The following is a 12,662-nucleotide window of genomic DNA, read 5'->3' on the forward strand; positions in this document are numbered from 1 at the left end:
TTAAAAAAAAAAAAGCTGTAAGTGTGAAAAGAGCTCTCTAAGAAGCATGAGAAGTCCCCTGGAGTGGCTAATTTTAATCTGGAGGGCCTAGGCCTTTGAGCTGGGTCTAAGAAGAGAAACGGGGTTGGAAACGGGAAAGGATTCCGGGCAGCGGGAAGAGCAAGAACTAGAGCACAGAGAGGATGCACCAGCAAGGCCTGGGCAGGACCAGGGAAGGCGGTTAGTGTGACCTCATGGGGGGAGGATGGAGAGAGGGGGCTAGAACCTGATGGCTCAAGCTTTAGGAAGGGGCCTCTGGCAGCTTTACCTAAAAGGCACCAGACGATGGAGGAGATCCTGGAGTGAGGGGATCAGGAACAGGATAGAGACTGTCTGGTGAGAGAAGCAGTGATGGAGTGAAGAGACTGGGATAACCAGAGGAAGAAGCATAATATGGTGACTCATTGTGCAGGTAGCAAGGGCAAGGACACAGATGGTGCCAACACCTGGAGGGGGGAGGTGCCACGGTCAGGGGTCAGGAGGTGGGTAGGGGGCAGCACTGGACAGAGGGGAGCTGACTCCAGGAGGCTGGGACGAGGTGGAGTGGGGAAGCCTTGGAACTGCCAGGGGAGAGTGTCACAGGAAGGTGGCCCAGGCCGGATCCTTGGAGACCCCAACACTACAGGGCAGGAGGAGGAGGGGAAGGAAAAGGAGTAGTCAGGAGCAAGACAAGAATTGGGAAGGAAAGCTTCATTCACGGGACGATTATTGCAAAAGAGCGAGGTCAACTTTCCCAAGCGCCCTGGAGAAGGGAAGCCTAGGACCCGATTGGTGTAAGGAGGCCCCTCTGGGAGGTGGTTGATGTGGGGATCTGGGCCAGAGCCCCTCCCCGCCCCCTGCAAGTGAGCTGCAAGGGCCTGCAAAGCAAGCGGGCATGGGTGGCCACAGAATCACTTCCGCTCACTAGCGTGCTCTCTTGTGCAAACACACACTGGTTTATCTAGCAGTCCCTCTAAGTTAAATCACCCTCCACCCGAAACCTTTGTTGCCAGACATGGGATGGCTGCGTAGAGAGAGGGCCTCGGACAGCCTCACGGAGATTTCTGCAGCACAGGAACCTGTGAGGAATTCTTGTGACACAGCGGTAGTGAAGTGAGAGGGCAGGAACAGGGGACATCTCAACAGACATAGACCCCCTGACCCCCACCACCCTGGGAATATGCAAGCCCTCAGCCTTCGAAAACTCACGTCTGGAGAAAAGGGAGTCCTGGGATTGACTGAGATCCAACTGCATGAGCCTGGTAGAACGAGGGCCCAAAACAGAAACTTACTTGAATGAAGGGAAAACAGAGAAGGTGGTATATCTTTCACTCCTGAGCTGTGGGTTGAGATTCACACCTCCTCCACGTGTTTGGGAAAAGTTGGTTCGCTGCCGGGCACAGACTTTGCCATGTGAATAATCTGCTTGAATAGCTCTGGAAAAATCTTTTCCGGTAGAATGAGTCTCCGAGATTAGCTTTTCCCCCAACAGCCAGGAACATAAGCATATACCCTCTGCTGCCTTCTGCTCAGAAGGCCAGCCCTGCAGAAGAAAAGTGCCTCTTGGGTTAAGAAAAGCTTCAATATTGACCCCATCGAGGCAGAAGGTGACCAGCTGGAGGGCAGGTGACCCCTAACCATACCAAGCACGGGGCTGCCCTGAAGCAGACACTGGAAATGTTGGCAAACCACCCCAAACCCTAATTCTGTTCCAAAGGCTTACGTGCCTTAACCCACACTGCCTTCCTTGCTTTGACTCAGGAAGTCACCCTAGAGAACATCAACCTACCCTTGGGGAGATCCAGAGTTTCCAAAATATCTTAAGACACAAAGGGCTTCTGAAAGATTTTTGTTGACTTAAAAACAGACACAAACATTTTACTGAACTATGTATTTCTACATAAACAACTCTGTTACAACAAAATCAGGTAAAATCCACAAAGGTAGACAAGTCTTTAAAGGAAAATATTTTTTCCCTTAAGTATAAAAAGATAATTTGCCAAATAACGTCATACGGAAACACATAAAGCAAGAACTGTTAGAAACACAAGAGAAATAGACAGAAATACAATAGTAGTCTGAACACACTTTCCTTAGTCTTTAACAAATCAGGTAAGCAAAAATTAAAGGTCCATAAGATTATAATTAATAAGGTCAAATTAATACATACAGATTTAATTTTGTTCCCTTCCAAGAATATATCTTCTTTTCCAGTTTCCTGGGAATATTGATTAAAATTAACAATTTATTAAGTCCCAAGAAAACATCAATAAAGTCCAAAATGCAGAAATTGTACAGGCCATACCCTCTTTGACAACACTTGTAACAAATGTTAGTAACAACAACAAAAAGTATCAAACTATCTAGAAATGTAAAAGTTAATTTCAAATAATTCAAGTAAAAAAAAATTCAAATATGAAATTACAAGTTATTTATAACTTAGAACACCATAGCTAAAAATTTAACAGAAATGGATAAAGAAATATTCAGAAGAAAAGTCATGTAGCCTTATGAGCGCTAGTAACTATATCTACTATTAAACAGGAAAGAGTTAAAATGGCATTCAACTTGAGAAGGTGAAAAAATAATAAAATAAAGGAAGAAAATTAATAAGAACAAAAACAAACCAAAAAAATCATAAAATGGTAAAACAGTAAATTAAGATTTAAAGTCCCAGAATAAAAAGGGAAAGCACAGACACAGAACGTTATGAATGAGAAAAGAAAATACGACAGCTCCAGGCTAGCAAATTTGAAAATCTTAACAGAATCATTACTTTGGAAGTTTAAGTTGCCAAAAACTTACAGAAAAGGAAGAAAGTTTAAAGAGACTAATGAGCATGGAAAAACATTGAAAAAATTGTCAAAGAACTATTTCCTAAAAAGGCACTAGACTTAGACAGATTTATACACGTTATAAAAACTTCAAGGAGCAAAAAATTCTAAATATTATTTAAACTGTTCAAGGGCATAGAAAAAAAGAGAGATAGAGCTTCCCAAGTTCTTTTTTTTTTTTTAAGAAGTTAACACAAACCCAACACCAATACCTGATAAAGACATCAGAAAAAAAAATTACATAACTATCCACCTAAAATTTTGAAAAATTCCAAAATAATAAGAGCAAACCAAATCCAGAGTAATTTTCTTATTTTAAAGCTCTTACTATTATTATACAAGTAATATGAGAGCCATGTAGAAAAATCAGAAAATACAGATAAGAACAAAAAATAAAAATCTACCATAAACCAACCCATCATAAATAACCACTGTTAACATTGAGTGGAGACATATATTGAAAGAATAATATACCATGACTAAATCAGATTTTTCTAGAAATGCAGACAGGATCTGACATTAGCAAATCTATTTAAATGATTCATATTAAGTTATGATAAAGAAAAACCGGGCTTCCCTGGTGGCGCAGTGGTTGAGAGTCCGCCTGCCGATGCAGGGGACACGGGTTCGTGCCCCAATCCGGGAAGATCCCACAGGCCCGCATACCGCAAAAAAAAAAAAAGAAAAACCATTTGATCGTCTTGACAGATGTGAAAAAAAAGGCATTTAATAAAATTCCAACAACCATTACTGATAAAACTTTCAGCAAACTAGAAAGAGGAGGGCATAACTTTAATATATAAATTCAAATATTAAGAATATCTCATACTAAGAGTCAAATTTGTACTTTTGGAGGAACACTAGAGGTATTCTCACCAAGTAAAAAATATATATAAAGAAGAATGTACAATACCGGCACAATTTATATAGGTGTTATTTACCATTGTTCAAAAAGTGCTGGTCAGTGTGATAAGGAAGTGAAATAAGATTATTAAAAATATGGAGGTAAAGTTATCATCACTACTCAGAACTATTAACTACATGAAAAAGGCAAAAGAATTAACAATAACAACAACAAAACTATTAAAACGAAAGGAAATTCAGTAATTGGCTAGCTACAAAATAAACAAATAACCAATTGCCAAGTTAAACAAACTAGTAAACAACCACAGAACTCTCTATGCAGAGTTAAGAAGAATGAGGTAGATTGATATGGTACCAACAGGAAGATGTCCAAGATCTATTGCCAAGTGAAAAATACAAGCAGCAGAAGGGTTCTATCATATGGTCAAAATGATAAAACATACTTTAGGAAAAGAAGATTTGAGGACTATGTGTCAACTGTTGACTGTTTATCTTGGGGGCAGAGGGATTTTAATTATGGGGGACTTTCAGTTTCCATATTATGTTTTTTCATAATGCTACCATTTACACAGCTTTTGTTTAATATTTTAAATTTAAAAAATCAATGGATTTAATTTTCATTAAAAAAAAAGTAGTCATGTACCTTTATACTAACAATAAGCAGTTGGAAAATATAATGGACAAAAGAGCTCATTTACCACAGTAACCACAACTACAAAAAATTACCTGTACTAGAAAAAATATACTGAGGAACATAATACTTTATAAATTTACTGAAATGAAAGGTTAAATATTATGAAGATGTTAATTGTCTCTATAGTTACCTATAAATTTTACACAATCCAATTTCCAATTCTTCTAAATGCTACAAAATGATCCCGAATTTCTTTTGGAACTGTCAATATACAAAAAGTACTAGGACATTTTTGAAGACGTTTAATTAATGGCGACATTTACTCTAAATCTGAGATGATCAAACTATGTGGTACCAGTGCCAGAATGTACACAATAGAAAGTTCAGAAGTACGCTTAAAGAAATATAAGGACTGAGGGCTTCCCTGGTGGCGCAGTGGTTAAGAATCCTCCTGCCAATGCAGGGGACACGGGTTCAAGCCCTGGCCTGGGAAGATCCCACATGCCACAGAGCAACTAAGCCCGTGCGCCACAACTACTGAGCTTGTGCTCTAGAGCCCGTGAGCCACAACTACTGAAGGCCATGCGCCTAGAGCCCGTGCTCCACAACAAGAGAAGCCACTGCAATGAGAAGCCCGTGCACCGCAAGGAAGAGTAGCCCCTGCTCGCCGCAACTAGAGAAAGCCTGCATGCAGCAACGCAGCCAAAAATAAATAAAATAAATAATTTTAAAAAAAAAGAAAGAAAAGAACATGCTTTCTTAAAAAAAAAAAAAAAAGGGGCCTCCCTGGTGGCGCAGCGGTTGAGAGTCCGCCTGCCGATGCAGGGGACATGGGTTCATGCCCTGGTCTGGGAAGATCCCACATGCCGAAGAGCGGCTAGGCCCGTGAGCCATGGCCGCTGAGCCTGCGCGTCCGGAGCCTGTGCTCTGCAACAGGAAAGGCCACAACAGTTAGAGGCCCGCGTACTGCAAAAAAAAAAAAAAAAAAAAAAAAAAAAAAAAAAAAGAAATATAAGGATTGGATATATAGTGAAAATGGGATTTTGTATCAGTGGAGAGAGGATAGATTTCCCAGTAAGTGATGTTGGGGTAATTTAAAAAATAAATTCCACATGGATCATAGATTTAATTGCTTAAACAAAACAATAAAAGTACAAGAATAAAATACTGGTGAAAATTCATACAACCTTGGAATCAGAATTGCAAAGATCTTCAAAAGCATGACAGCAAAGGCAGCAACCATAAAGGAAAAGATAGATTTGACTAAAAAAAAATTTTTTTCAATCTAAGCCATATATTGAGATTTTTTAAAAATAAATTTATTTATTTCTGGCTGTGTTGGGTCTTCGTTGCTGTGTGCGGGCTTTCTCTAGTTGCGGTGAGCAGGGGTTACTCTTCCTTGTAGTGTGTAGGCTTCTCATTGTGGTGGCTTCTCTTGTTGTGGAGCACGGGCTCTAGGTGTGCGGGCTTCAGTAGTTGTGGCGCACAGGCTTAGCTGCTCCGCAGCATGTGGGATCTTCCCAGACCAGGGCTCGAACCTGTGTCCCCTGCATTGGCAGGCGGATTCTTAACCACTGAGCCACCAGGGAAGCCCCAAATACATGCAACTTTTAAAAAATAATATTTATAGGGAAAAAAAAACTTCTTAGAAATCAATGAGACACACAAACACCTTGTGAGAAAATTGGCCAGAGAAGACGAATAGGTAAATGACAAAAGAATATAGTCTAATAAATATGTTGGTTAGAGGGTCACACTGTCATCAAAAAAATGCATATCAAAACTAGCCCCCCCAGTCCCCATGGGAACACCAGTGTGAAAGAGGGGAATCGGACATTCTCACACATTGCTGGTGAGAGCATAATTTGGTATCATCTTTCTGGAAGGCAATTTGAGGCAAGATATATTAAAAGTCCCCAACATGTGCGTACCTTTTTGTTAGTCAGGATATGTTATGCTGCAGTAACAAAATAACCCTGACATCCCAATAGTGTAACACTTAAAGTTTATTCTTTCTTCACAGTACAAATCCACACAAGTGGGGAGGGGGGTGTCATGATGGGAGAAGGGGAGCTCTCCACACAGTCACTCAGGGACCCAGGCTGACAAAGGCTCCAGCTGACATAGGCTCCAGCACTGGGACATCACCACCTGTGGGGCAAGGCAACAGAAAGACTGGAGACCTGCATGGGGGCATCTCACAGTCTCAGCCTGGACGTTGCACATGTCACTTCTGCTCACACTTTATTGGCCAGCATTAGCACCAGGACCCTGAGTGACTATAGGGGCTGGTTAATGGCATCTCCTGTGTGCCCAGGAGGGAGAGGAGGAGATGGAGCAGTGCTTGTAGCACCCATTACACTTTTGAGCCAGCAAGTCCAATTTTAGCAAGTTATCCTAAGTAAATATTGTGAAACGTACATGAAGGTGTTAGAAGAAAGGATTTCCGTCATATCCTTGAGTACAACAGTATAAAACTGGAAACAAGTACCCAAGGTACAACCTACATAGATGTTAAAAATGATGCTGTTACATATTTACTGACATAGAAATATATTTACAATATAGTGTTAAAAGGGAAAAAAGCAAGTTATAAAACAGTATATGTATAATATGATTGTATCTCATGAAAAAAGTAATAAAACAGCTATAGATGTATAGAAAAGAAGTCTGAAAAGATATATACCAAAATGTTAACAGTGGTTATAATCAGATGGTGTAATAACAGGTGATTTTTTTTCATTTCTTCTTAGAAAAGTATATATTATTTATGTACCAAAAAGGCATTTGAAAAGGGAAAAGAAACAAAAAAACAGTATTCTTGGGAGAGTCCATTTATCCACCTCATGCTAATCGTTAAATTCTTACCTTTGATGCAAGAAGTGCCTAACTGTCTGTCACACCATAAGACATTGCTACAACAATTTATTTAAAGTCAGGATTTTATATTAAAAGTGGTCCATAGGGTAAGAACAGTGACACATTCCCCACAGCTGCATATCATTGGACCTGTCAGTCATCCGCCAAAATGTCCCACAGTCTGGACTCCACCGTGGTTTCTCTGGGCTCCTGGCAGGTGCACCCGGGGTCTGTGTGGCCTGGGGGTGGGGGCACTCTTCACAAGGCTCTGCATTCGTCAAAGAGAGTAGGGCACTGTACAATTCTGCTCAAAACAAAAGACCCACAAGCTCTTCTCAAAGACGGATTCCAGAACATATAACATCACCGCCAGGATTATTAAAGACTCCTCTTAGCTATACATATATTTTTTAATTGAAAACCCTTCCTTGTCGTTTCTCCTGCTTCCCCCTGCTGCTTCCTCCCCCAATACACATACACACACACACACACACACATATACACACACTCACACACACACACACTCCAAAAGTTCACTAGACCATATCATCTGGCTGCCAAAGTCTTACCATAATCACCTTCTTCCTGGCTGGTGTTTAAAGAGGAACTGGAAAAACCCATATTCTTGAGATAGGTGTATGAAAAAGACACGTAAAACAACACACATTTCTATACAGGATTCTCTCTCCATGCCGTCACCCCCACCATCCCAAGAATATATATTTATTTGGGGGAAACTATGTATGCAGAAATTGGAATTCTTTTAAACCATGCATGTCATTTAAGAATATATATGGATGCTGATTTGCAGGCTTCTAGTTTAAATCACCAGTGCTTCAAAATCCAGTGATCTTTCGAGTGAATAAAAGAACCCATAGCTTTTAGATGGACACATGGCACAAAGAGCCACTTTCAGCAATGAGCAGAATGCAGCGGCCGGCTCTGTCTTAAAGGGCAACCTCTGTCAAGCGCCTCTGCTAAGTCCCATCCTGGCTGCCTGCCTTCTAAGGGCACACCTGGCCACATCTGACGTCCCTGGCACTCCCTGTGGTTGGCGTTGGCTCTCACCCAAAGTTGCCCCCGATTTCTATTGAAAAGCAGTCTTGCCTATAGAAAAGGAGTCCTTTTACAACAGGCTGATCGTGACGCCTCTGAGTAGCACTATATCCCACACCCTTTATTTGATGTTTTATGTCAAATATAGTAAATACTGGCCAGGCATTAGCCAACCACCGTCCAGGCTGTGCCCGTGGGCCGCCCAAGTCTAGAGATGTCTATGATGAGACTGCAGGATGGAGACCAACTACCCGCTGTGGACATTCCTCCCGGGGCCCGTCAGGTGCCACTCAACCTGCTCTAACCACTGGCTGGTCTGCTCCCTCCCCAGTGCTGGCTCCTGTCTGGGAAGGGGCTGGGCAGTGATGGGCAATCCCCCCACACCCCACCTGCCCCGCCATCACTCTGTTTACTGCTCTGCCATTTGGGGGCCTCCTGCTTGTTTTGAACAAACTGCTTTGCCTCCGCAAAAGCCATCAACAAAGAACTCAAAATGTGTCTCATCGCTCTGGCCTCTCAAAGCACCAACATCATTTTAACCAACAATCTCTTGGAAAGATCCCTACAAAAGCAGAATCATTCAAAAGTGGAACTTACTGCTGTAATGAATGTAAATGTGATTCTGATTCATTCATTTATAAGTTGTCATTTGCTGGGGACATATGTTAAAACAGTATAACTGCAATGTGCTCTTATCAGGACACAAGAGAGTTTTTTTTTCCTTGGCACCCAAAGGTCACTAAAGGGAGAAGAGAGCATGACTCGTAGAAAGACACTGGACCAGGGTTCAGGAGACCCAGATGCAGCCCGCGCTGCTGCTCACGAGCTGGGTGACTCAGGGTGAGTCACCTGTCTCTGCTTCCGCTGCAAAATGGGGAATGATCTCTGCCCCGTTCTCTCACCCAGCTGAGGTCTAAAGTGATGGCATGCAGGGGAGCGTGCAAGGGAGGGTAGTGTACAAGTTCTGGGTCTCATGTGGACGCTGGCTCTCTTTCAAGGCCTGACCACACTGTCCCAGCCTGTCACTCAGGTGGTTTTCTATTCCAGAGGCACTAGGAAGATTTTATCTCCCCTTGCCGCTCTCAACTGTATCACGCATCCAGTGGGTCTTTACTTGGAATGAAAATTATTTTTAAGGATCATTATGGTTAAAGGATTCCAAATTTTCCGTTGCTTTTTTTAGGCCCCAGGTTTCACAGATGCAGAGGAAAAAAAAAAAAAAAAGCTAATTGAGGTTCAGGCAGCCAGTCTTGGAGATGTCAAATCAGGAGACATCACTTGGAAACAAAGACGCAGTCCTAGCTCTAAATCCTCCAGCAGCACGACGGGGCTGGGGTGTTTGTGAGGCAAGGGTTATGCCCTGCCTGCACTTGGCTTCAGATCACACCAACCAAAGGGCATCAGTGCTGAGACTGGAGCTGGACGTCCTAACAAATGAGGGCTTGGCTCAAGGGAAACTGGGATGAATTCAGCGGGTCATTCTCCTTCTATCCCGAGGCTGTTAGACAGGGCTAGCCTCTCGACAGACTGTCTAGGTTGTCCCCAGGCCTTTTTTTTTTTTTTTTTAATTTTTTAAAGAAAGTAAATGAAGAAACCTTAAGACCTTTAGAGAAAAGCAGAAGGAACTGAAAGTCCAGGGCTTTTGTAAAGGTGTGCTTTCCCTGCTGAGCCCAACTTAGCTTCTCCTTTAGAGGAGCCCCTACTGCTCTTAGCTCCTGGGCTGCATGGTGTAAAGCTGGCTGGGGCCACATAGCGTGGGGCTCTCAGCTCCTCACCTACTGCCTACAAGCGCTCACCAAACTCTTCCACGGTTGGTGAGCGGGGGTCATGGGTCTCAACTGCACAGGGACACAGCAGCCCACCGCGGTAATGGCTCTACTGCTGCCACTAGTTTCTCCAGTCACTGCCCGGAATGTGCAAGCAGCTTTGACAACTCTATCCTCCGATGAATACGTCACCTGAGCATGTCCAGTCAGTCAAGACAGCTCCTTCTGGATGAATAAGCTGCCGCATAGACAGGGGTGGTGGGCATCAGAAGACCCAAGCTGAGGTTTCAGAATGCCAGTGTCTGCTGCTCCTGGGCAGGTGGACTGGCCTAGCCTGAGAAGAATCCTCTTGAGCCCCTGCTGGGCCACAAGGCCAACTCACGGCCAGCCCAGCTCTCTGATGTCCAGGTCAGTAGAGCTGCTACCGCTGTCCCGAGAGCCATCTGGAGCTCCAGGGAAAGGGCAGGGCCAGCAGCACCCAGTCACAAATCAGCAGGAGGGCTGACCACGCTTTCCATTTCCATCTGCCACCAGCCCAGTGAACTCCACCAGAGCTGCCCCACTCAGCCTGCGGGTCTCCCCTACATGTCCTGGTGCTTTCCCCATCCTAAAGAAGACCTCCCTGCTCAGGGAGATGGTCTCAGCTACACGAAAGAGAGCAGCAGGACTTGTAAAGTCACCCTGGGGCCCGGGTCACATCCGTGTGTACCCTACCCACCTCCTCAGGCTATTGTACTGTTTATCTGAACAATTCAGCAGGGAGCAATTCTAATGTGTGAGAAAATTCTTCTAGAGGGGGAAGTTCTCTTAGTGGTTCTCAAAGCAGGTAAGGGGGCGGCAAAGCCTCCCCCTCCTTCAAAGGGATTTAGAAATGCCGACGGCCAGGGATTCAGACCATCTTGCCATGCATGGGGCAAATGAAATGTCCACTGGCCCCACTGAGAAACTCAGTAAGAGAGAAGAGGTCCATGGCTCTGGTCCCTTCCTTAGCAGGAACAGGGGGAGGCAGACCTGGGCAGAACTCCTCTAAGGCCAAGGCTCAGCCACTTTGAGCCCACTCCTTCCCTCACGGGCCTGTGTGATTTCTTTTTCAATTGTCTAAACCCAACAGAGGATCCCACCCTAGATCCCAAGCCCTGGGCAGCCCCTATACCAGGGTCAGTCAGTGGTCCTAGAATCCCTAGGCCACAGGCCTCACTCCTGGAAAAGAAGGGTGATCTCAGTGTCAGAGGCCCCCAGGGGCAGAGCACCATGGATGGGCTGCTTGGGGGGGGGGGGGCCTCAGACCAGCTCCTGCTGCTTCCACCGCCACTCTCCTGGCCCCAGGGCCACCTGAGCCAACCCACGAGTCTGTCCACAAAGTCACATACATGCCTGATAACGACCCAGTGCACCAGGACGGTGGACTGTCCAACAGGGGCTTGATGGGGGATGTGATGAAAACACTAAATTCTGTTTATACGTTTAAATGAACAAATATTTATTAAGCACCTACTTTGTGCCAGGCACTGTGCTAGGCACCCTCGCTGCATGCTGTCCCCACAGCACAGTAACCTGCTCAGAAATTAAAACCAAGAAAAGGAACATTGTCGCAACCCTACAAACTGGGGGCGGGTGGAAGTGGGCGGAGTGGATGCAGGCGATTCCCCTGCCAGAAAACGCCTCCACCAGAAGTGCGTTTTCTCTCTTGGGACAAGTCTCTACTCAGTGGTTGCTTTAAAGCATCTCTGTATATACTGAGAGGAAAACTGCTATCACCACGCCCCACGCATTGGTGCCTGGTGAACATTCGAATACTCTGAACGCTACTCAAAAAAACAGGAGTTGGAAAGGGTATTCATACTTGAATTAGAAAATACTTTTCCAGTTCATATGGTTGCAACAGCCCTTAAGAAAGTTATAAACATCCCTGCCCTGACTGCGTAAATGTTTAAGGTAGACCTAGTTCTGGATTCCTGAGTCAGAATCGTCCAGTTGTCCATGACCTCGCAAGGCCAGAGAAGCAAGGGGAGGTTTCTATTCTGGAGAGGAGAGAGTGGACGGCACCCCTGGTTTGGAAACGTGACAAACTGCGCCTGCATTTACAGAAGCCACGCGAACGGGAGGACGTCCTAGTGCTACTCTGTGTCACACACACCCTGGGGACTCACGCGCAGCCCTAGTTGTCGGCGCCCAGCTTGGAGAGGCCCCGGCGGAAGTTGTGCAGGTCATCGATCTTCCCGTCCAGCACCTCCAAGAAGCTCTTCAGCTCCACCTTCAGGTGGCGCTGGCGGTACTTGCTCTCCTCCATGTCCGTCTTCAGGGAGCGCACTTTGTCTTCCAGGTTCTGATTGTCTCTCTCTGCCGCCTGAAGCAAAGCGAGAGAGAAAGGTCTGGGGACAGAGCGGGAGGAGCCCCGCTGAGACCTGAGACAGCCAGACTGTCCGTCCCCCTCGGGCGGGCCTGCCTCCCTGGAGGTGTTAAGTGTCCTGCCCCCACCCCCCTGGCATCAGGTGTGTGCCCCTCCTTCCTGCTCTTCTCTGGCAGAGGTATCAACGGCCAGCATCTCGCCTTGATACGATGCCCCCACAGAGAACACAGAACTCAGCATCCTGCCCAAGGGAGCCTGGTGCTAAGTGATGCTTTCACAAA

At 45.0% G+C, this 12,662-nt stretch overlaps 1 protein-coding gene across 1 annotated transcript in view; it reads right to left on the reverse strand.

Annotated features, from left to right (window-relative positions):
- Positions 1-5,914: 5,914 nt before the first annotated feature.
- The window catches only part of HOMER2 (homer scaffold protein 2), a 94,087-nt gene continuing 87,339 nt past the window's right edge, over positions 5,915-12,662 (reverse strand). The window contains 1 exon segment of the mRNA XM_082852700.1: positions 5,915-12,378. Coding sequence (XP_082708826.1) covers positions 12,190-12,378 — 189 coding nt within the window. The 3' untranslated portion in view covers positions 5,915-12,189.

This window comes from Leucopleurus acutus, assembly GCF_964270905.1.
Source record: "Leucopleurus acutus genome assembly, chromosome: 1".
In the NCBI taxonomy this organism is placed as follows: Eukaryota; Metazoa; Chordata; class Mammalia; order Artiodactyla; family Delphinidae; genus Leucopleurus; species Leucopleurus acutus.